Source organism: Rhea pennata, chromosome 13 (genome assembly GCF_028389875.1).
Source record: "Rhea pennata isolate bPtePen1 chromosome 13, bPtePen1.pri, whole genome shotgun sequence".
NCBI classification, from domain to species: domain Eukaryota; kingdom Metazoa; phylum Chordata; class Aves; order Rheiformes; family Rheidae; genus Rhea; species Rhea pennata.
Window position 1 is genome coordinate 10,774,232 of NC_084675.1, and position 23,065 is coordinate 10,797,296.

Here is a 23,065-nt window from a genome sequence, read left to right on the forward strand (position 1 = left end):
TTTAATAATATCAAAATGTATAATAAAAAAATATTTGAAAGAATACCCTAAGAAATAGGTAACAAGGGAGAGCAAAGGACTGGGATTCATGGAACCTGTGCTCCACTCATGGCCGTGACAGTGATTTGAGTGATAACAAATCAAACAACTACCTACATCTAGGCCTCAATTTGTGAGTACATGTAAAATGGGAGTCACACTACTGATATCCAGAATCACTGTGAAACTTGCTAACGAAAAGATATGTGTAAACACTGGGTACCACTCTAAATTAATTGAAATCATCATCTTTCCTACAGCCTACTTTACAATTAGATGTCAAGTTCTTTCATGCCCGGGGTTCAGCAGCTGATTGTAAGATGGCAGGTGCTATCCTACTGTATGATTCAATCACCTGCTGCTGTTAGCAGTGTGTTATTTTGGAAAGAGTGCATTTGATTCACAAAATAACCAGAAAATTGGAAACAAGTAACTGCCTTTGTAAAAATAGTCTTTTAGAATGGAGATACAGAGTATGTAAGATCTTAAGAAACCAACTGCTCTACGCGTAATCTGTCAGTGAAACTAAACACTGATTTCAGGTTTGGTATTACAAAACTTTAAAAGGGAAGGACTGTCCACTTACCATTCACTTCTGTCTTTCTTTTCACTGAAAAGTTTTTTTCTAATGATGAAAAAAACCCACGATCATTGCCTTCTACTCCAGACAGGAAGGTAAACTGCATTTATTAAATGATAAATTATAGTTGTAAACTAAATTAATGGATTGTGTACAATGGCAACTTTTTAATTTAAAACTTTCCCATTTAAAAATCAGCTTTAGAAATCTGACCATACATACACACTCACATACACAGAGAAATCTTTATTTTTAGGGGAAAACGAAAGAAACGGTCAGAACAGTTTCACTTGTGTTTTTATATATAAAAGTAGGCACATCTGTACATTTTCTGTTCACGAACTTGTTTTACAAGTGCCTTGAAACAAACAGTGAACAACTGGTTAGGATATTAAGCAACATTTCACTTGGAGTTTACATTAACTATTGCTGGGATATCACCCCATACTACCACTCCTAACTGCTGGCTGACCAGTAGAAGACTGCCTTCTTGGTTGAATTTCAGCATCCAATACCTAAAGATTTCACTTACTTTAAAACAAAACACGTCACTATGATGCTTCTTAGGAATTCAACAGAACATTTTCTTCCTCAAGAAAATTTGTTTTAAAGAAAATCCCTTTAAACTGTTGACTGTAACATAACTTTTTGAGAATATTTTAATGAAAAAAGAAAATTAGCTAGCATATTCTGTTCAGGTTCAGTCAAGATAATGTTGAATTCTAACTCTAGGGTTAGTATAAAAATGGTAGATTCACTCCTTAAAAAAGAAAGAAAGAAAAAACAAAAAAAAAGAAGAAAAAAAGCCATGCCTTAGCATTCCAGAATATCAGGAACCGATTGTGCATAGTTTGTTTATCTGTTGCTTTAAGTCTCAATTAGGCATTTACTTCACAGCTTGCATAAAGGAATAAATAACTCAAAAATCACAATAAAAATGAAACAAAGAATAAAGAAAGGCTTGAGATTTGAGTTCACAGTAGAAGTCCCTTCCTTCTTACAACTTTCCTTTGCAGGACTGAAATAGACAGTAGGTAAAATTCTTCAAAGTATCCAAACTACTTTGGCACCTTTGCACCACTTACAGAAGGAATTTAAAGCACTTCTGGAAAACAAGATTAAATCTCCTATGTAAAATACAGTGACTTCAAAAAATTTACCCAGTGCTATGTTAACCTAACAGAAGCATGATTTCTTTCACTAATTTTGAATTCAATCCCATCTTACAGTGCACATTAATTCAGAATTACATAGTAAATCAGTATCAGGATAATGCAGTAATCTAATCCTATCTTCACAAAAAAAATCCCTTAGATCTGCCAAGATTTATCATTAGTAGTGATAACTAATAATTGCTATGTTGAAGAATCACAACTGTCAGAGTAAAATCCATTACAATGTAAAAAGCCTGCTCTAGAAAGGTTTATTCTCCATACTGTATCTCTGCTCTTAGCTCTTTTGAGAGGTAATTTATCAGCACTCCTGTCAACTTTTGCTGGAGACTAGCATTTCCCATTACAAGGGCAGTCAGCTGAGCAATATCAGTCCAGTCTAAGCTCCTGAGAATAACAAGGGCTTCATCATAGAGTTTCTGCTGCTCAGCAGGAGGCAATTCCAGTAAAATCTGAGGGACTGGCCTGAACTGTCCAGTAGTCATCCAGGCACCAAGCAATCCACCAAATGCTCCCCCTAGAAAATAAAGACAGATGTTACTCTCTGATCACTTAATGTTATAACTTGAAATTCTATCCAGAGGCTGCATCAGTAATGTTCCTACCTTTATTAGAAATCAATATAGAGTTGTCAGGACAAGGCACATCTACTTTTAACTAGGTTTACACAAGATCTTCAAAGCACCAAGGACTTTAAAAGCTTTTTATACCAACAACAATCAAAGAGAAACTCATTGCAAAATCTGAACTAACAGCTTGAAGGCCCTATCTCAGAAACAAAACAGCATTCCTCAGGGCACCGGTCTCTTTAGGATAAGCTGTATTACCAAATAAAACCCTACCCAAATAAAAATACGTAACCAATAGCTGCCTTATCAGTGCTCACCAACGTGTAATCTCTTCCTACAGACTCAGAGAATGATCCAAGCTTTCTGCTTCTGTAAAATGGGACACTGCAGCCTCCCACACCTGTGAAGTCACACCTCAGAAGATGCTCACAGAGACTAAGCAGAAACAAACATCAATTTTGTGGGGGTATTTAGACATGTTCAACCTTTCATCCAGCAAATCAATACACCCTTATCAGCCAAGAAATACTCTCATAAGCAGAGCAGTTCTAGGTCATCAAGACAACAGCAGAGGTATCCTGCATAGTTGATGTGGTGATTATGACTGCTACTGCTGAGAAAACAGTATTACAGTCCTCCATGGGCTTTCTCCTTCAAAGAGTTACAAGGCCGACTTGTCAAGCAGTGCTTTAACAGATGAAGTTCACATGATTTTCAATACAACCCAGAGACACAGGTATTATCATAGGAGGAGCACCTTCACAATTGGGAGGTGTCAGAACTCACTCTCTACGTCCAAAATTCCCATCCTCAGACAGACCTAAAAGTCTCACTAGGATATGCTCACTAGGATGCGATTTTTCACTAGACAGAAGTTCCTTAAGTTTGCACACTTTACTGAGTTGACAATTCTTCCTGTAATATCAATGAAATACTAGAAGGCCTATGATGGTTGAATTCATCTGCAAGAAATCTTTATGAAAATATCTGATTTAGGGGCACTTAATGCAAAAGTCACTAGAAATATGCCACAATTTCTTCAGGTGGCTGCTGCAGGTGGAAGGTAACTTATCCTCTCTTTGTGGAAGGGAGCAATAAACACAATCTTTGCTAGGCAGTCACAGACCTACATAGGCTGTTTGTATAAGTCAAAGTATGTTTCACTGCAAATGTCCCTGAGACTTCAGGGGGTTTTAGCACAGTTACAGGGACATTTACCTCTACAATTTTTAAAGTCAAATGAGGATTCTCTGATTTAGTTGGAGTGCAGCTGCAAGATAAATATATATATATATATATATATATATAAAATTCCAATAACAGGTATAGTTGTTCCAGTGTCTTTATTATCAATGGCTGAAGAACACTGAACTTGACTTAGAGATACAGAAAACTCAGATAGCTTAAACAAACACTGAAACAAATGAGAAAACACATCCAAGACTAACTTCAGTGCTTCTAATCATCTCACTCAAGAAGGTGACCAATTACATTCTTAAGTATACTAATTCAGAGCTTATGAATTTCTTAGAAATGCTTACTTTGAGCTCCTTCTTACTGACTTCAGCTGTACATTTGTCCAATAATTATTTTCTGCTATTAAGCGCTATATGTGTTACAAGAGTAATCATCCAGCTTTATTTTGTGTTTTCTGTTACAGTTCCTCACAAGTTGTTCATTTTTTTTGTAATTCAGCCTTGCTAACACTCAGGCAGGTGTACTGCAATTTATTCTGATACCAATATCCCCTTGAAATTTACAGAACTGCTTACAAGAGTAAAAATTACATGCACAACTCCAGTATTCAAGTACTGATGCCCACATGACCTCAGTGAGAAGATGTTTTTCAAACCAGACAACACTGTTTAGTTTAGGAAATACAGAGGAGAGACAACTCTTTCCTACTAGACTCAGACTTTCTGTAATTTTTGAAGACATGAAAAAAAAAAAGCAAAGTGATAGGAAATAAAATAGGTCTGGAGAAAAAGACCAAGTTCACACAGAAGTGGAGAGCAGGTAGGTTTAAAATGAAGAAACAAACATTATTTTTAATTAGACCATTATGAAGATGATCCTGTCCCCTTGCTAAGGTTTGAATGAGAACACTTATCCTCCCTTTATCTTCTAACTTCCTTTTCTCTGTACCACTGGGAACCAACATTTTTGCACCTGAGCTCAACTGCTCTTCATCCTCCACAACGGCTCCCAGCGTCTCTCAGACTCCTCCACCCTCCTCTTCACAACCCTTATATAGCACTGGAGCAAAGTCTATATCGACAAGCTCAGAGCCTGTAAGTTTGCTCTCTGTTTTGTGCCATTCCTCCAGCACTGGTTTATCTCAGCAGATGGGAAGCAAGCAGCACTCTACCTGTCAAAAGCAAATGAGTTTGTTTAAAGGGTTCCAGAGGAACCAAAATCTAAACCTCAAATACCTGTTTGGCTTCCTGTTTTCAACAAAGTAGTTGGAAGTCAGATTACTGTCACTCTAGAAAGAAACACTGACACATGCCTTCCTCATGCACATCTTATTTTAAAAAAAAGAATCTATCACAAAAAGCTGAAATGCAAACTGGCATCTTGTTATAACTCAGTAACATGAAACCTTAACACTGCCTGCCCTGCCCTTCAACTCCTACATACTACACAATGACTTGCTAGTTTCATCAGCCAGTGTGTTAACTGTTCTTATTCCTAAAGCAAAACACACTTACCTACAGCGATGCCAGCAGGACCCCCCACCAAGCCCCCAATAAAGGCTGTTGCACCCGCCAGCAGCGCTCCTCGACCTGAGTGTCTAACAGCAGCTTTCATTCCCTTCTCCTGAGAGAGGTGGCAGAACAGTTGCATCACATCATCAACCTTGATGGGCATCTTGGCTCGTTATGATCCTGAAAAAGATATTTTAAGTCATGCTTTGATCACTGCAACAGGGACTAAATCTTGCTGCTAAATATTTTTTTAAACACAGTTCAAAAGTCAGTAAGCCTAAAGAAGCAGAGGCACAGTCAATACATGAGAAGAAATCACTTTCTCTTTCCTTCCAGGGCAAACCGAAAGAAAAGCCCATTTGCAAAGAGCTAAAACTTAGTGAAGCAGCAAATGAAACCACAGGATAAATTAGAGAAATCTGTTTTTATGACAAATTCAGAAGTCCGAACAAGGACAAGCAACAGCAATGAAAGATTTAAGAAAGATTCTATCTAATTTTACAGTATATTGTCTTTGCCTTAAGCAATTGCCATGTTCATTCAGCATTGCATATGGCTCCAGAGAAAAGACGAAGCAGGGCCTCATTCTAACATAATTAATGGATTATAATTGACAGTCTGACAGGTATTTCCTCCTTGTCATAGTTCTTCCAATAAATTAGTTGTTTATTTTCACAAACCTATACTTTCCTTCATCTTGTCAGAAGTTTAAACATCTCCAGGTTGTTTTCTGAAGGGATGAGATAGGGACAGTTGAACACAGGACTGACCATAGCAAGGAGGAAAAATCCCAAGGAATGAAACAGATTTGAAAAGGAGTTAGAACAGACCACTGGGAACACAAGTGAACAAGGCAGAAAGAGAGACAGGGAACCACAGTGAATGTGTATGTGTGCAGGGAGACAGGACTTAGACCAGACAAGTGAAACAACTTTCATTTGTACCATCAGACAGAGGCAGGAAAGGGACACTAGGAAAGATCAGAAAGGACAGTACAGGAGGAATGCTTCCTTGGAAACTCTTTTCAGTAGAGCATAAGCTAGCAATCCTTCATGGTATTCAATTTTCCCAGCCGGAAGTTAAAACAGCCCACATGAAACTCAGCAGGAGACAGAAGATGTTGCTGCTCAAATCATGCTGCAGATCAGCAGAACCTGAAGCAGCTGCTCCCAGTTTCTGCTGAGTTATACTAAAGGAGCCCAAAACAGACCTACTGCCTCCCATGGATCTCTCCCTCCCTCTCCCAACCCACGGGATTAGAAATCTGCTAGTATGTGGGAGCTTGCTGACACCTGAACCACAGACTGACCTCTTTGCAACTAAACCTCTCACAACTCACTCGCTTGCTGTCACTGACAACCTAAATGCACTTCTTTCCATGGAAAACCACAGATTGTAGCTAACCATTACTGCTATTGGTGCCACTGTTGACATACATGGTAGTGTAGTGTACAAAGATGAAGGTTAAAATCCTGAATGCTGCAGGAATAGAAATCTAAACCAGTACACAGAACAAAACCTGTGATTAAAAAAAAGCACGTGAATATTTCAAAATTAAGAAATATTAATATAAGGCATGATTTTGGAATCTGTGTAAAGTATATATTCTTTTGTATGAGTTGTCTGCCTTGTCACTGCAGGTAAATTAGGGGGGTTAATATAAGAAAACACAGGCCTCAATGTTGCAGGTGTCAGCAATTATAGCGAGCAAGGCAAGAGACCACATTAAGAGACAGTATAGCTTCTCTGCTAAAAAAATTAAATGCTGCCCTGAAAAACTAGATTCTAGCTCTCATTTTGCACCTAATGTTTGTGTGTTAAGCCAGCCACCTAAACTAAATTTTTTTAAAAGGGGGTTATTAATCAGTCACTTTTTCAGGTGTTCATCACATGATCTTTGACAATTTTTGCAAATCACACATTTGCAAAAATGCTGACTCCTCAAAATAGTAATAGTATTCAAACACAGCTCAGCTTGAATAGTGTTACATAATGCTAAGCACTGAAAAAAACCCATTCTTCGGCTTTAAGTTGGCAAAGCAAGTGGATACTTTTGACTTTAACAATTACTAAAATAATAGAACAGACACAAAGAGATACTAAAAATATTCCCACCTCATATTGCAAAAACAAATCCAGTATTTACAAAACACTCTGATTTCAGACCAACAGAGCAAAATCCATGAAGCCAAATTAATAAATTCCATCCAAATAGCAGAGTTTGAAGAGTGTCCAGTAATAATGCTAAGGAATTGAATAGTCAGAAAAAAAAAATACTTACTCATTAAGTGAATACCTTTCATTCAGCATACCAAATGAGTAGAAGCCTTGCAGGAAAAGTAGTACATAGTATGATAAACAAATTCATCATATGTACACAAAAGGCACAGAATTACTGTTCTATATAACATGTTGCAACCTTAGTGCTAGCTAATGCTGAGCGTTTGACCTTCCAGTCTCTAGAATCCTTTTTAATGTAGTGCATGTGCTCAAACTTAATCAACTCAAGTCAACTTATCTTCATCTTTCTCGAACAGATCTCCTGGGTATAAAGTCAAAGTGACATGGTATTAGGCAACTTTTTAATATTAAAAGAATTAGGTACCTGGAAAGTGAAAGCTGCCTTCTGCACTAAAATGTCTGACTCCAAAACCATCTGTGTCCCTGCAGTACCCACGCACCACTGACACTAAACCAAAACACATCCTCTGGGGAAGTGACCAAATACTCTTCATAGCTGCAAAGACACACCATAGGAAGTTCTTCAGATACTTGCATTCCTCTCACTACGTTGTGCCAATCTAATGAAAAAATCCAAATTCTTAATTTTACCAGAGTTGCTTCCCTCTTCAGATTAGTTTAGATTTAGATTAGATTAGACGCTAATGGTTGTTGTAGATCTATCCACCTGGATAGTTAGAACATCTCTATCACTCTGTTATTTGACTGCTGATCAAACATTTTAAAATCAAAATAGTAAATCTTTTCATTATCCCTTCACAACACAAGGAATCACTGTAAAGAGACCTGTCTGATGGAAGAAGAACAGTGCAATTACCTTAAGGGTGCAGAAAAAACAGGCCATAATGAAAACAGTAATCACGCTGTTGTCTGGTAGCATACAAAGCGTGGAAAAAATACAAATTCATAACATGTATTAGTGTCAAGCTAAAGAAAAAACATATTGGAAATAAAGTAACTTTAAGTATTTTTCCATAGTAATTTATTTTATTGCTTTACTCCCCTCATAACCTTTCCAAAGGGAATTGCCATTGGGAAAGCCAATACTTATTGGGGTGTTTTTTTGTTTTGTTTCGGTTTTTTTTAGCTTGACTGAACAAGGTTCTTGGCAAAGTAGTAAATTTTATGCTTAATTCAAAATGTATTACACCCAAAATTTTCAAAGATATTACGAGACACACATGTTTCCTTCCAATTCTTACAAGCATTTCTATGATCTCTTGGCAAATTAACTTATACATGTCACACATCAAGTGCTGCATTTGGTAAGCAGGATTAAGATACAGTTAACTACATTGATAGGGTGAAGTTTTTTTAAGTTTACGTACAGAGCACAAGATGGACCCATTACAACACAAAATATGTATTAAAACAAACACACAACTAAAACATTTATCCTACAGATTCCTGTATTTAGCACAAGCGTATCATTGAGTAGGCCAAAGTTCCAGAAATCTTTTAAGAAGTCAGACCATTACTTTTTCTGATCAGTTTCTGATGAAGGATCAAGGTGCTCAACAAGAGGATTTCCAGGAGGGACATATTTTTTAACCATATTTTGCTCGCTAGGAAAGCAGCTTATTTTAACAATATATTAGCAAGTTGCTGCACAGAGACTCCAGTAGAGTTTCACAAGCAATTAAAGAAATCAGCAGTCAGCTTGCTTTAGGCTGAGGCAATCAAACAAAGGCTTACAAATCTCTGCAGCTGCAAACCTAACACCGCATAGACTGTTAAGGTCAGCAAGAAGCCAACTACAAGAATGAAGGAGAGAATATAAAGTTATATTTGACATTAATCTAATGATCAGAATCACTGGAGAAAGAGAATAGAAGATGAGCATATCTGAAAATGTTTTGCGAACTACGAAGGAGCAGAATCTTACTCCAGATTCACAGAGGCTGTTATTCTTATGTGTGTCAGAGGCAAAATAGCCAAAAATATTTGTAAACTTTGATTGTGTAACTGACATGTCAAAAAAAAAAAAAAAGCGCAATTCAATTCTAGCAGTAAAGGTGCTGACCAGTCTTTACAGAATCCATCCAGACATGAAGAAACATGACGAATGTAAACTACTGGATTTGTGCTAATAGAGGGGTGCAAATGTCAGTGACATACATAAAATTGGTCCTGGCTTTCAGAGTTGTTGAGGCCCGACACTTCCTGTTGCCTTCATGTGGCACTGAGAATGCTCAACACTTCAAACCAAAAACATCAAGTGCTTTGGAAAATAAACTCAAGAAATCAAGCCTCACTGTGTAACAGAACTTCCTTCTTTTCTCCTATTGTCATTCAGATGTGATCGAGCTCCTCTTCACTTTGTGGTCTCCCCCAAAACTCATCTGAGATGTTAGATTCTGTACTTCTGTCTGAATAAACTGCATGATGCTCTCTCTTTCCCTCCAGGGATCAGGTTTGCAACGCGAGCAACTCTTGCTCTATCTACTCAGGGAGAACGCCATATATTTCTCAGTTCAGAATCTACAACCTATGAGTTTTACTAAATAGCGTAGTCTTTCAACAAGATTACTACTTCCCGAAAAGTAAAATATCATACAAACAGGACTACATCATACCAACTCAATGAAAGTCCTATTAATACAAACAACCAAAGAAGGTCCCCAGTTGCTTCTCTGGTATAAACCTCATTTCAGCTCTTTCCTATTTAACATTCCCATCTAATTTCCCTAGAGACAAGCTTCCCTCACTTCATGGAATGATGATTTTAATACAGAAGAGCCATTTTATCCCTGGATTCACTCACCATTCCACTTAAAAGAACCACTGAACCTGCAAGTACTCTAACCAGTATGCTGCCCAGCACACTAGTGAAGCATTCCTCACTGTTCCTTACAACCCCATATTGAGCTAAGTGAACATACCCTTCAGCAAACCTCTCTACAATATGCAAATGCATAGAACGAAAATCATCTGTAGCTCATGAGAGCCAGTTCCAACTTTAATGAGCAACAGAGAGACAGATCTAAGCACTCCATCAGGAGCTAACTTCCTCTTGGTGGACAGGGCACGGTGATAAACAAGAACTTGGAGTGAGAACCTCCACACAACTGCTAGGAAGCATACACCAGATCCATGCAGGTCTTCAAACCGAAACTCCGTAACAACAGCAACTACATACACAAGCAGGGACATCCAGGAGATAACCCAGGATAATTTCTTCCTGTCTCTACCTGTACACAGCCTGACTGTGTCCATCCGTGTCTAGCACTATCTGTTCAGCAACCTTTGTGACATTTCTTAGAGCAAGTATGAGATCAGAAGCCAGAACGAAAACAATAACAAAGTGCTCAGCAACTGAGACAGGCCAAAGAACACATCTGCACAAACCGACACGCACAAAGATGTGACTTGATAGGCCAGAAGTCCATTACTTGAAAGATGGCTGAAGAGTAGAAAGGCAATCAAGGTACATCTATGAGAAAGGACGTTCTTAGCAGCAGTTCATATGCATACTGTTGGCTTGAGTTGCATTTGTGTTCCTAAATCATTACTTTCTAAAGTTCCTACCTTTAGATCCCAGTCTAGTATTTAAAATCTGCAAAGCAGGTGGCTTGATTTAAATCATGGTTAACATCAACAGCAAATAAATCTTTCTTTAAATATACCAGTTTTTATCCTGTTCTGCATTTGTAATTTTCAGTTATTTTCCTAAGGCAAGGTTCATTCTTACTGGTTGGTATAAGGATTAAAATGTGCTGATTACAGCTTGTTATCCTTGTATTTAGTGCTCTTCTCTCCCAATAATGAGGACTCACTACATCTACAAATAGTTATTACAATATTAATAATAATGTTGCTGACTATACATTTATTCAGATGCTCATTTTTTTCAGGTTTCAATTATGTTAGAAGATCGTAAGAAACTCTTTGATTTGCTAGACGATCTGAATTCAATTAAAATGCACAAAGCATTATAATGTTTATTGTAAGAACTGTGAACTTAAAGGTGTTGCTTGCTCTTTTTTGCACATTTATCAAAGCATTTAACTGGTTTATTTAACAAAAGAGGCAACACGTTCACTCATTATGCGAACAACCTAGCAGCTAATTTTACAAGGCTCTTGAATGCCTAAAAATGTAGGTAAATATTCAGTGGAATTAACAGAAATCCCTGCTTTCCTCTCAAACTAAAGGAAATCAGGCACCTACCCTGTTTAGGCACTCCTGAATATCCCACTTACCTGGATGTCTAAGTCACTAAGTATCAGTGAAAGATTAGCCACAGGTCCTTCAATGCTTAAGATTATTAGATGTGCTCAACTTTTTCAATTTACAGAGTGAAAGCATAAAATTTTCACTTCTTAGTCACCTTCCCCATTTTGAAGGTGCTGATCAAGAAAGAAAGAGCAGTCCTTCTGCATCAGCTAGCTGACACTTAAGTCAAAAGGATCATGTTTTCAGTTAAGAAAGTGAAAGAGAACGCACAGGTGGTAAACATGCAAACTCCAAAGTCTGCAGTGGTGCCTGCCACCTGCAAAACCCGCACCCGCCTCCACGGCTACAGATGCTTTCCCTGACTCACCTACGAGGGCACGAACTTCAACGCATTAATCAACATGCTCCTAGTGCACTTAAGTTATTATAAACATTTTATATAATTATTTATTTATAAATTTATTTATAAATGCTTATAGGTCATAAACGCTTCTATGACTTTATGACTTTCAAACAAGCAATATTTAATTATGCTTCTGATTTTAAGTTTGCCAACTACACCTATTTCAGGATTACTATTGGTGAAGCGATTATACAGCTGCCACGTAACTTAGGAAAAAAAACAGAATTTAAAAATCTTTATTCATTTGTTCGCTTTTAAGGCTCCTCTCGGTGCAGCAGAGCGCGGCCGGCGCGGCCCGCTGGCTGCGGCGGGGCGATCGGGATCGGGATCGGGATCGGCCCCGGCCCCGGCCCCGGCCCCGGCCCCGGCCCCGGCCCCGGCCCCGGCGCGCACACGGGGCGCCCCCGCGGGTGCCGCCCGGCCCGGCCCGGCCCCACTCCCGCTACTTACACCCCGCCGCCGCCGCCGCCGCGGTGGGATTTTTTCTGGAATTTTCTTCACCTCCAACCGCCGCAGGCGCAAATCTCTGCTGACAGTGGAGGGGGCAGGGAGAAATGAGGTTATTCGGGTATTTTCTGGCTAGCGGAGCCGCGCCCCGGCCCCGGCGCCCTCTCCCCCTCCCTGCCTGCCTGCCGCCGCGCCGCCTCCAGCCGCCGCGGACCCCCCGCGCTGCCGGCCCCGGCTCCCACCTCGGCAGGAAGCGGCTGCGGTGCGGCCGGCGCCAGGGGCGGAGCGCGGCGCCCCCCGCGGCGCCGAGGGCGGCGGCGCCGGCGGCCGCGCCCGCCGCCCGGGTCAGCGCCCGCCCGCCCGCGGCGGCCCGCGCCCCTCCCGCCCGCGGCGGCGGCGGCGGCGGCGGCGCGGCCCTTCCCGCCGCGTCGCGCCCGCTCTCGGCCTGCGCCCGGGGCGGCTCCCCCGCGGCGCGGACCGCCCCGTCCGCTCCGTGCCCGGGACGCGCGGGCGCGGGGTGGCCGCAGGCAGAAGGAAGGCAACGCAGCCGGCAGTCTTGGTCGCCTTCCCAAGGTTGCGCTAGGGACTGCCTAACCTCCGCGCGCGTTATGTAATGACATAAAGTAACTCCAAACGTTACCGGTCTCCTGGTGCTCTTGATTTTTGAGATTTGCATATGAAAAGCAAATGCAATACCCAGAACGAGCAAAGAACCAAAATGCCACGTTTTTTTAAAAAGTTACAGGCCACAACTCCAGCTGTGGGCAGCTTTGCAAGGAGACAACTTCCAAGCAAAGAAGTCTGCCAGCTAGAGAAGGGGGGAATCCTGCCGGTCTGCCCAAACCCAACCGTGCCATCAGCACTCCCAGTGAGGGTAAGCGCGGGTAGCTTATCAGGGCTACTTCAGCAGGTACCTACTGGATCTGCCGCTTTTCTATTGTAAACGAAAACGAAATGAAAATGCGAGGTAATGATGGGGACTGTATTCGTTAAGAAGTGCTGCTATAAATTATACTATACCCTCGGTGAAATTTTGACTCTGTTGGCGTTAACGGCTATCAGTCAGTCTGGCCACCTGAGATTTTGTCCTGCATGCAGTTATCAGACAGCAGTTATCAGGCATATCTGTTTTTTCCTTGGTGAGCATTGACCTATTCACACTACTGCTCCACACTACAAATCCCCACTGACATCTCGGTAGGCGCTGGGTAGAAACGTATGCACGAGTCCTTTCTTACTTCGTCTTTCTGAAACGCGCGATAGATCATCTTCCAAACAGCTTTATTGCACAGACAGCTCCATCTGGCGGCTCTCTGAACGCCTCGCCACATACGGGGTCTAGCTCCGCGCTTGCCGCTTGGGAAAAAGGGTATCTTAAAATAAACGAACAGACAAAGCTCTGCCAGCTGTGTTATCTTTTACAGGATTACGTATTCTGGTTGGATCTGTCACTGTAATTCTAACATGTATTTATCCACATTTCAGCATCCAGTACTTAACAAATAATTAGTGCCATACCTGAGATAAATGTTAATGCACTTTTTAAATTCTAGGAGTCTTGCTGGAGTGAGAGAAGATCAAGGTGATCCAGCTGCAAATCAGATCCTGCTGGTAATCTCACTACACTCACTGTAGTATGCTAGGCTCTTATAAGTAGTAGTTGTCATTGCTATTTGTAAATTGTGGTTCTCTTTGTCCCCTTTATCAGCACTGACTCACTATATAATTTCCTTTTATCAAGGTGTTTAGTATCTTTATTTTCTGTCCAGGTTACTAGAAACTCTGTATCTTTAAAACCAAACAGAAAAAAAATTCCCCAGTACACCCCCAAAAACCTTAGAGACAAGTGGACTGTCAAAAGGCATAAATCAGAAATCAGCTGTAGTAATAGTACCTAGGCTTTCAGGCTTGGTTAGGCACTTTAGAGCTTTCTAAGCCCTAGCATATGGCAGAATATAAAATAACTACACAGTAAGTCCAGAATGTCCTAAAAATGCTGGGTTCACTGCGCGTGTTTTTGCAGCTTCTGACATACTAGGAGACAGACCAAAGGGTGCCAGGAAAGATTTCAGCGGGAGATTGGCTGTTGCCACCAATTGAATGATTCATTCTGGCCTATAGCCTGCTCCTTACGGGGTTTGCAGAAAATGGCTATCATGAGCAGGCTAAGGGCTGGAGGAACTGCCTGAAATACCTGATGCAATTATGTGAAATATCTACTACCTTCACAGGAAACCGTGGCCTTAATTTTGTTGGACAGAAAAAAAATGAAGACGTTGTTCACATACATTTTCTTCTGCAGCCAAGATTCCCTGAGAAAATGTGAGGGATAAGCAGGCATAAGTGACAGACTTATAGTTTTGTCCAGCTGCACTTTCTTTTTCTTAAAATCTGTAAATTTCGCATTATTACAATGGCAGAAAAAAAAACCCTTCAAAGCTTGAAGCATGTGCAAGTAATATAGCTCCACATGCATAAATTTGCAAAGCACCTAAAATACCCTGAGATTTCTCTGTTGTGTCAATGTTAGCTTGGATATTAGTGAAGATGGTTTAATTACCGTGTTATTCATCAAAGCACACAGAAAAGAGGGAGAAGTGTCATGTGTTCTGCAGAATGTGTGATGGAGTGGGCCACAGAGAAGAAAAGGGAAGACATAATGGTGGTGAAGCACAGACTTCTAATAATAGAGATCCAGCTTTGGGAGGGGAAGAGATTTGTATCTTTTCCTGCAAAAGCTTGGGAAGCACTATTCTGTAATGTCTAAGCTTCCAGACAAACTCTCTCTCTCACTGGACAAAACCCTCACGTGCATGCTTTTAAAGGCTCACAGGAATAACAGCATCTGTTCTGAAAGAATCTGCCACTTCTGCTTCATATTTTACTTATAATTGAACCTTCCTTTCTTGAAACACAACAGAGTTTCATAACTTCTGAATTCCTCATATTATACTCTGGATTATCAAGAAAATGGTGTACTTAAAAGATCAAACAAGGCAAAACCTAAAGTGAAAGAGAAAATGAATGTAAGGTAAGTGTAACACTATGACATTAAAGTCCTTAAATAGAAACATTTAGTAAGGGAAATTTAGCAACTATGGAATGGCTGTGTTTGAAGGGAACTGTGCTTTCTCCGGAACTCTACAATGAAAAAAGATCAAATTTCTAAAACCAGGATCCTAATTCCAATTTTTAGTTATTAATACTTCTCACCTCAGTGCATGTAGGTATAAACAATATAGTAAAAACAACCCAATCACTACAGGAAGACAATAGCAGGTTACTGAGATTCACTGCAAAGAAGGCATATGCCTTATGGCAAACCTTTTCCTCATTTTCTGCATTAGAGATTCATCAGAGTCTGACTTCCAATTGAATGCAAATAAACAATATAACAGGTTTTTGCATATGAAGTGAAGTTATAGAACATCTGTCCCTTCACAGCCTTCTATATACCTTATGTGACATTAAGCAAAGAAGAAGTTTGCCTCATCAGCTTGTAGGAAACTGAGTGAATTTGAGGAACAGCATGACAGAACTAAATCATTCCACTACTGCTGTAAAAGGTGCTTCTCTGATCTCCTGCACACTCTCAGGTGATGAAATGCCAAGCTGGGCAAAATCAGTTTTAATGCCAAAAAGATGGACTACTGGTGCAGAAGGTCACAAAACACTATTAATTGCCTTATATCATCTCAGCCATGAAGGATGATCCAAAAATATGGGCTAGCACTTTAGAGTACCAGAAACAGTGCTAGCTAGCACTATCCAAGCAAGCTCTTGAAGGTATTTAAAGCATATCCTTAACTGCAAACTACCTACCTATCTTCTGCTCTTTTAGGCTCTTACAATAGTCATTTATCCCGTTCTTTACTTCCTCAGCAGCCTAATACAAGAATTGTGTTTACTGGTTCAGAGTAGCCATTTTGTCACCTTTTCAGAAGAAGGCAGAGCAAATCTGAATATAAAAGTCAGTGCCTTGAAATGAGTTTGTATGTTACAGCATGCCTGACAACTGAAGGGGAAATAAAATCCTGATAAAAAGTCACAACGCATAAAATATCTGTGGGGGTTCCAGAAAGGAGCGAAAAAGAGAGTTTCCTGCAAACACTCGCTCCCACTGATCACTCTTTTGTAGCGTGTATCTAAGAATAGCATAGCTGAGGTTTCTTCAAACCTCTAATTGAAGAGCAGACAACATAGGTAAAGTTCAAAATCAGATCTAAAATTTATATTGTAAATTCAGTTAAGAAACAAAGTTTTCTAGTATCAAGAACAGATGTTTGACATTTGAAGGTATTTGGGATAATTTCAGTGGTACATTTCCATGCTAGGTACTCTTCAGTTGTGTAAGAATTTTTTAGTGCAACCTAATGTTTGTGGAGTATACTATATACTTTAGTATATACCCTAATTATAGCATATATATTATATAGTATATAATATATACTAAGGTATATAAAGCATATATTATAATTAGGGAGGTCGAGAATAAACACAAACAAGGTGACTGAAGTCCCATCAAAGCCAAGGGACCTTGTCTTGACTTCAGTTTGAACTTTTATACTGACTTCATAGGTGCAGGATGAGAGCCTGAATTTTACACAGCTGTTAGACCAAATTTCTTGTTCCTCTGGGAATTCTGAGATCAATTGTTTCCAGCCTTCTCTGGTCTGAATTCAGATAATGTGGCAGACAAGAGGGGGACTCAGATTGAGCTAGGTAGGACAGTGGGAAGGGAAGAGGATAACAGGTACAATTTCATTGTCTGGTTTAGTTTTCTCATGTGGTACATAGGAGGTAACATGATGGAAAGATGAATTTCTATCACTTTGTACACTGATGGACAAAATTCAAAGCTTCCTGAAGGGGGTTTCGGACTCTCATACAATTTTGCAGGTTACGTCTGCAATACTGCAATGCAATGCTATACTGTCTCCTGGATCACCTCTCAGCTTCACTTGCAATCACAAAGGTGTTTCTAGTTGGGATCACGTAACGCTTCAGTGGCTACAGCAGAATTATTTACTTTAAAGAGATACTGCTAAGCAAAATGAAGAGCACAACAGTGTTTATACTGTATTTACAGTCATCTTACAATGTGATTAAGGCTTTGGAAACAGAAAAACTGGAATAAGTCCACTTTTGCAAACTACAAAGAAGCCCTCCACTGGTGTTCTGCAGATGCCATTTTGGGAACCACTGTCTTAAAAATGTTATAAATAAATCCCTCTCTTAAGAGTAAATTGATGTGCACTCAATCCCTAAAACAGGCATAATTTATAACTGCTTTATGCCAAACTGCTTTACCTACAACAACCTGCACATACTTCATATAGTCATGAGATGCAACTGCCTCTTGAGCAGAGGGTATTGACCAAGCAGATAACCTAACACTAGAAAGGGAGGACCCTTTTGTATGATAAATCCCAGGAGACCTTTTATTCTGCCCTAAATAGGCAGGCATTAAGTTCTCCAAAGTCAGCTGAAAGACTCACAGCAGGATGTGCCAGTCTCTATATCACAGAAGAATAAAAGGCTAAGACTTTGCTGCAATTAAAATGAACAACTGTCCTTAATTTCTGTCAAACAGTAGATGTCTCTCTTTGCTAGTATTTGAAACGTGTAGGATGTTGTTGGGTACACATCCTCAGCTAGCATTACTTCTCTTTTTTCAGCTCACATTTCCATCATGCCTTGTAGAAAAATCCACAGGAGGAAGAAAGATAACATTGAATCCAAACCCTGAGAACAGAGCCCCGTGAAAGCGAGAAATTATAAACGCCACTGAAGAGATTTTCTCCAGAAAGATCACAGGTCTCACGCTTTAGTCATGGCCTGTTCCTTCGCCAGCAGGTTCAGAGTGATCTGTAAGAGCTAAGTGATTTCTTTCAAGTAAGCTGCTCACGAGGACTACAGAAACCTCGAGGATTACAGTACACAAACAATGGGAGAAAAGCGGCTTCAAATAATACACCCAGACAATGGAGTTGCCATTATGGTAGCAATGCAAAATATGGACAGGGATTTAAACGAAACGAGTGATATCTGTATACTTTGGAGGGCTCACGTGTGCCAAATTTGGCAGCATGAGTGTTCATCTTGCTTGTTGCTCCACCCCTTGAACAATGAGGCTAAACCCCGTAAGTGCAGGAGTTGGTAGAGCACAAGCAGTTTTGCTAATCACACTGCATGCAAAAGCAAAAAGACAAAGGGAACTAGTAATGCTTAGACTAACACTGGGGAAATAATTAAGCATGAATGAAAAATTGTATGTGGATTTGAAATGAATGTGAGGCATTCTTGGAAACAATTGTACTGTTTCAGTTGTGCTGCCTTCTCCCCTAAGTTTCACAAAGTAATTTGCATGTCATTTAAATAAACACCATAAATTATTGCAAACTTTTTTGTTTTATTTACATAAAACAAAATAAGTATTTTCACTGTTGTTTGGATTACCTGATGGGAGTGAAAATGGAGAGCTCTTTGAGAGGAAACTTTTCCTTACCCAAAATAATACTTTTGTCATGCACGAGCAAGCCAGAAAGAAAAGACCCCACCTTTAGCCTTGCCTTACATAAGCTATTAGTTCTCTGTAGATGTAATGGACATCCAGGATCAGATTTTTGAGTAGAGTCGAGCAAGAGCTGAGGGTGGTCAAAGCTACTGGTATGTGGGATTTAGCACTTGTCAGGGTTTTGTGGCCCTTTGCGGAAATGAGAGCAGCCTCAGGACTGCTCGACTGCTGGGATGTTCATTGACCAAACCAGCTTCTTCTCGCAGAGCTTAATCCTTTGGGAGGTAAGTGCACACAGCTAGCAAGGACAGCAACCCTACAGACGTGTGGCACTTGCACAAGCCGCTTGGGAGGCTGGACAACACCTGCAATGGAGCCACTGTGCAGCCTTCACAAACAGGGAGGTTGCGATGCTGCTCACTTGTGTTTCTCTTTGATGAATTCTCTGTTTCTCTTTAAGAATTCATACAAGGTTTAACTTCAACAACCATAACTTACAAGGCCTACACTCTTCTTTCCTGGTACTCCTATTGTTTTCACTTCCAATTTACTATTATCCATGTCACAAATTTGTTTTCACCTCTGCTGAAATACCTTCCTACTTGACTATTTATTTCAACTTCTTTCTCAGAGTCCTTCTCAAACCCACTTTCTCCTCTCATCCCACCAGAGGTCAACAGTGGCCAATTCAGAGCCATTCACAGGCATACATTCAGACAATTAAAAAGTAATCAAATTATTCAAAGGCAAGTCCTAATCCACTAAAAGGGGAGCAGCATATATCCTAAAAAGACAGATGCACATTGCTTTGCAGAAGCAAATTAGTCACTGCAAAATAGGTACAAGTACCATCATCTGAATAAACAAGTGACCTAACTACCTGCAAAGGGACAAATTGCATATCTAGCATGAATTTTAATATTCTGGTGATAAGACACTAAAAGATCGTTCTAGTTCCTAACCTATAAAGATTACCTGCATTGGTTTCCTCCATAATACTTTTATTTGGTTGCTCTCTCCAGTCTGAAAAAAAAAAATCCAATTAATATTTTTCTCTTTTCTCACACAATTCTAGCTGCTTTTCCCCCGTACACTATTATTAAAACATGTCCCTCACCTCAGATTGTAAACCAGGTGAACTCATGAAATAAATGCTCTCTTCACAGAAGAATATACTGTAGTCTTTATTTCTAAATTTACTTTTTTATCTTACAAACCAATCTTTTCCCATTTTGGATATAAGGCTTTCCCTTTCATGGACTGTGTTGCTCTGTGTTTCTCCACAAAGTAAAAATGACTGGGTCTAACTTCATGATTTCCAGATATCACTAGGGTGTGCTGTAGATCATGGAATTTCCATAAAGCACAGTTGCTACTAGGGAAAAATCTAGCTGCTATACTAAATATTTTACATTAACTACAAACATAGAAGCCACTCAACACTAACTCAAATTCCACTTAAAACAACATGTACACTCAAGAAAGGTAATATAACAATTGAAAACATTTTTGTTGCACAGGCTTGGTAAGCACGCTGTCATACACAACGAAAGAACTAACTACAGTTAGGCAGAGAATCGTAGGCCTAAATTGCACGTGGATAAGTGAAAACCAAGAATGCAGTCCAACGAGAACTGAAAAGCAGGACTAGAAGTAACATATGCAATAAGCCAAGCAAAAGCCATAAGGGACTCATTGTGGAAACTTTGTTTGATACAAATTTATGATACTATTGAAATCACTGGAACTCATAAGGGTAAGGCCTGGAGATGCATAGTCACAGGCTGAACAGTAATTATTTATATCAATTAAAGTATATGAGCAATAGACCTGCAATTACCAGTGAGAATAACAGCAGAATGGAACCAAGTCCCTCACGAAAGCCTACACCTGTCAGATACTGGCTATTTTAGCAAGAGGGTGCATAGAATGGAAAGAAACCAGCCAGGAATGGGATCTGCAGCCTCTTGAGAAAAGAGGCACGCAGCTCTTGGCTTGAACCCAGTCCCAGCCCAGTTCCCAAGAGATGGGAAGCCTTGTCAACTAGCTGCTCAACTCCGGAGCATCTGCAGCATCTTCTAGCTCAATATAACTTTGAATTTGGGAAAGAAACATATAACCTGGCATACAACCTTCAGTGGCTGCCAACCCTTGTGTAGTGGATAAAGAACCCTGTAGAATAAGGATCCTGAATCAGAAGAGCTTTTAAGCACATGCTTAACTTTAAGCATATATTTACACTCAGAAACAACCACAGACTTAAGCACAAGTTAGTGGTAGTGGTAACAGCAATCAGAACTACCATGTGATGCTTCAGCAGGCTGTATAAGTTGGGTTTGGTAATGTTACACCATGAACTGTGTATTCATTATTATAACAATTTGTATTAGTATTTGTAGCATCTGGGGAACCCAAATAAGGGCCCTATTGTGTTACAGACTGTACAAGCATAGAAAAATGGGCTGGCTTTTATAATGAGTACATCACAAGCCCCACTGCCATAATTAACATTGATTAGAGTCGATGCAAACAGCATGAGAAGACAAAGATTGAGCCAATCTGGGAGCTGAGGTTGCCTCCCTCCTTTAAGGTAGCTCCTCTGTTTCTCAGCTGGTAAACAGAGAGGAGCTTCAGTCGCCAAAGCTCAGCACTCTCATGAGCTCATTCTAGGGACATGGGATTCACAGAGGTATCTTTGCCACTTACTAATCCTGTCTCTGCTATTGCTGGCAACCACATTATATAATTTAAACCATTAAACCTCAAACTATTTTAAACCAGTTAAGAGCACTTGTTCTTCCTACTCAGGCCATACATCTCTCCAGAAATAGCTTGGCTGAAACACTGGATTAGATTGTATATATATTTATGCCTACACCTAAATACTGAAACCCCCCTGCTTTTACTGTAGCAGATCAGAATTAGTGTGAAATGCAATGGTTAGAAATGACCTAAAACAAGAATTAGGGTCAGACTTTCAGAGTATGTAAATCAATTGAAGTAAAAACACCACTACTGAATCCATTCCTTAATTTTTGAGCTGGATATGCTCCCTTGCTTCCCCAGATTCACTTCCCAGCATTTGTTACTCCTCCCCCAAACTGTTGTGAAACCATCTAATTACAACCACCACAATCAATTCTGATCAAAAAGAGACAATTGACAACCTTTGATCTAGTTAATGTTTTAGAAGAAGACCAAAAAAAAGCCAGATTCATTTTACCTGAAACCTCAAAAGAGTGACTTTAATGGACATGAGATGTGGAGCTGCATGTAGTAACCTTCCTGTCTCTGATGTACCACCCTTGCTGGATCTGTAATTTTCATAGGCATCTTCCCATCCTAGGCCCATGATATTTTCTCAGGTTTGCCTTGGATAATTTCCCTTCCAACTGTAGGAAAAATGGTGTTGATAGCTCTGTGACACCAGCAGAAAAAAGGTAACATTTTGAAACGGATAGTGTGAAATTATACAGTTGAGTATTTTGACCATGTTCATTAAATTACCTTCATTAACCAAATAAGATTCAACACCTGAAACTTTCCTTGGAAACGTATTCTCCCCAAAATTTTTCTGCATGGTTTTATTGTGTAACCTAAAGAAATACAGCCACCTTGAATTTCACTTTCCTATCTAGTGCCATGTAAAATATATCCACAGAAAATATATTTATGCTAGAAATTTTGTTAAGCTCTGTATGACATCACTCATGTCACAACCTAACCTGCAATCTTGTATATCTTCAAACTCAGTAGCTGTCTGGAGAATTCTCACATGCATTAAATTAAACATTCATGTAAATGTTTGCAGGATTATTCTGTAGCCATAATTTCAGATGTGTACAGGGTATGTTTGTGAGCTCAACTGTAGTTATATTCTGGTTGTATGCTACTTTTTGCTTTCCGTTATTTTAAGTTTTTTAACTTAATTTTTTAAAGATACTTCCTGCAATTTCACTTACAGGGAAATGAAACATAATTCTATAAAGCCTAAAAATAAACCTGGATCTGCTGAAAAAATCACCATTTCACTCTGAGGCTTCCACTAGCTGGGTTTGTTCTGCTTTAGGTTTGACACCCCCAAGAGCTACAAGCATGACGTACAAAAATGAACAAGTTTACACAAGAGTGATGAACACATTCATTTTTCTTAATCTTCCCTTTGCCAAAACACTGTCTAGGGCACTTATTACTGGAAGACTTTTGTTTCTGG

The 23,065-nt window shown here is 39.8% G+C and overlaps 1 protein-coding gene and 2 long non-coding RNA genes across 5 annotated transcripts; 1 reads left to right on the forward strand and 2 right to left on the reverse strand.

The window, feature by feature from the left end:
• Positions 1 to 850: 850 nt before the first annotated feature.
• C13H19orf12 (chromosome 13 C19orf12 homolog) lies at positions 851 to 12,622 on the reverse strand. Of its 3 annotated transcripts, none has more exons than XM_062586292.1 (4): positions 12,578 to 12,622; positions 12,339 to 12,414; positions 5,072 to 5,248; positions 851 to 2,308 (listed from the first exon to the last, which is right to left on the reverse strand). In XM_062586292.1, exons 3-4 carry the CDS (start codon positions 5,229 to 5,231, stop codon positions 2,043 to 2,045), a joined length of 426 nt encoding a protein of 141 aa, XP_062442276.1. In that variant the 5' UTR covers positions 5,232 to 5,248; positions 12,339 to 12,414; positions 12,578 to 12,622; the 3' UTR covers positions 851 to 2,042. The 3 variants fall into 3 exon arrangements, with proteins under 3 accessions (XP_062442276.1, XP_062442274.1, XP_062442275.1); XM_062586290.1 differs by having other exon boundaries at positions 12,339 to 12,417; positions 12,578 to 12,608; XM_062586291.1 differs by lacking the exon at positions 12,578 to 12,622 and having other exon boundaries at positions 12,339 to 12,423.
• Positions 12,623 to 12,948: 326 nt separating this feature from the next.
• Positions 12,949 to 18,714, forward strand: LOC134146257 (uncharacterized). Its single transcript, XR_009959808.1, has 4 exons — positions 12,949 to 13,209; positions 13,889 to 13,946; positions 15,256 to 15,366; positions 18,014 to 18,714. It is a non-coding gene; the product is annotated as an uncharacterized LOC134146257 (long non-coding RNA).
• On the reverse strand, positions 13,676 to 22,147 carry LOC134146258 (uncharacterized). The gene is made up of 3 exons (XR_009959809.1): positions 22,076 to 22,147; positions 19,828 to 19,875; positions 13,676 to 13,708 (listed from the first exon to the last, which is right to left on the reverse strand). It is a non-coding gene; the product is annotated as an uncharacterized LOC134146258 (long non-coding RNA).
• Positions 22,148 to 23,065: the final 918 nt, after the last annotated feature.

Bases quoted from the DNA above. Each gene is read 5' to 3' on its own strand.
- C13H19orf12 (XM_062586292.1), bottom strand. From the start codon at position 5,231: ATGCCCATCAAGGTTGATGATGTGATGCAACTGTTCTGCCACCTCTCT. The intron at 2,309-5,071 runs GTAAGTGTGTTT...TTTATTTTCTAG, and splicing joins TCCTGCTGGCATCGCTGTAG to GGGGAGCATTTGGTGGATTG.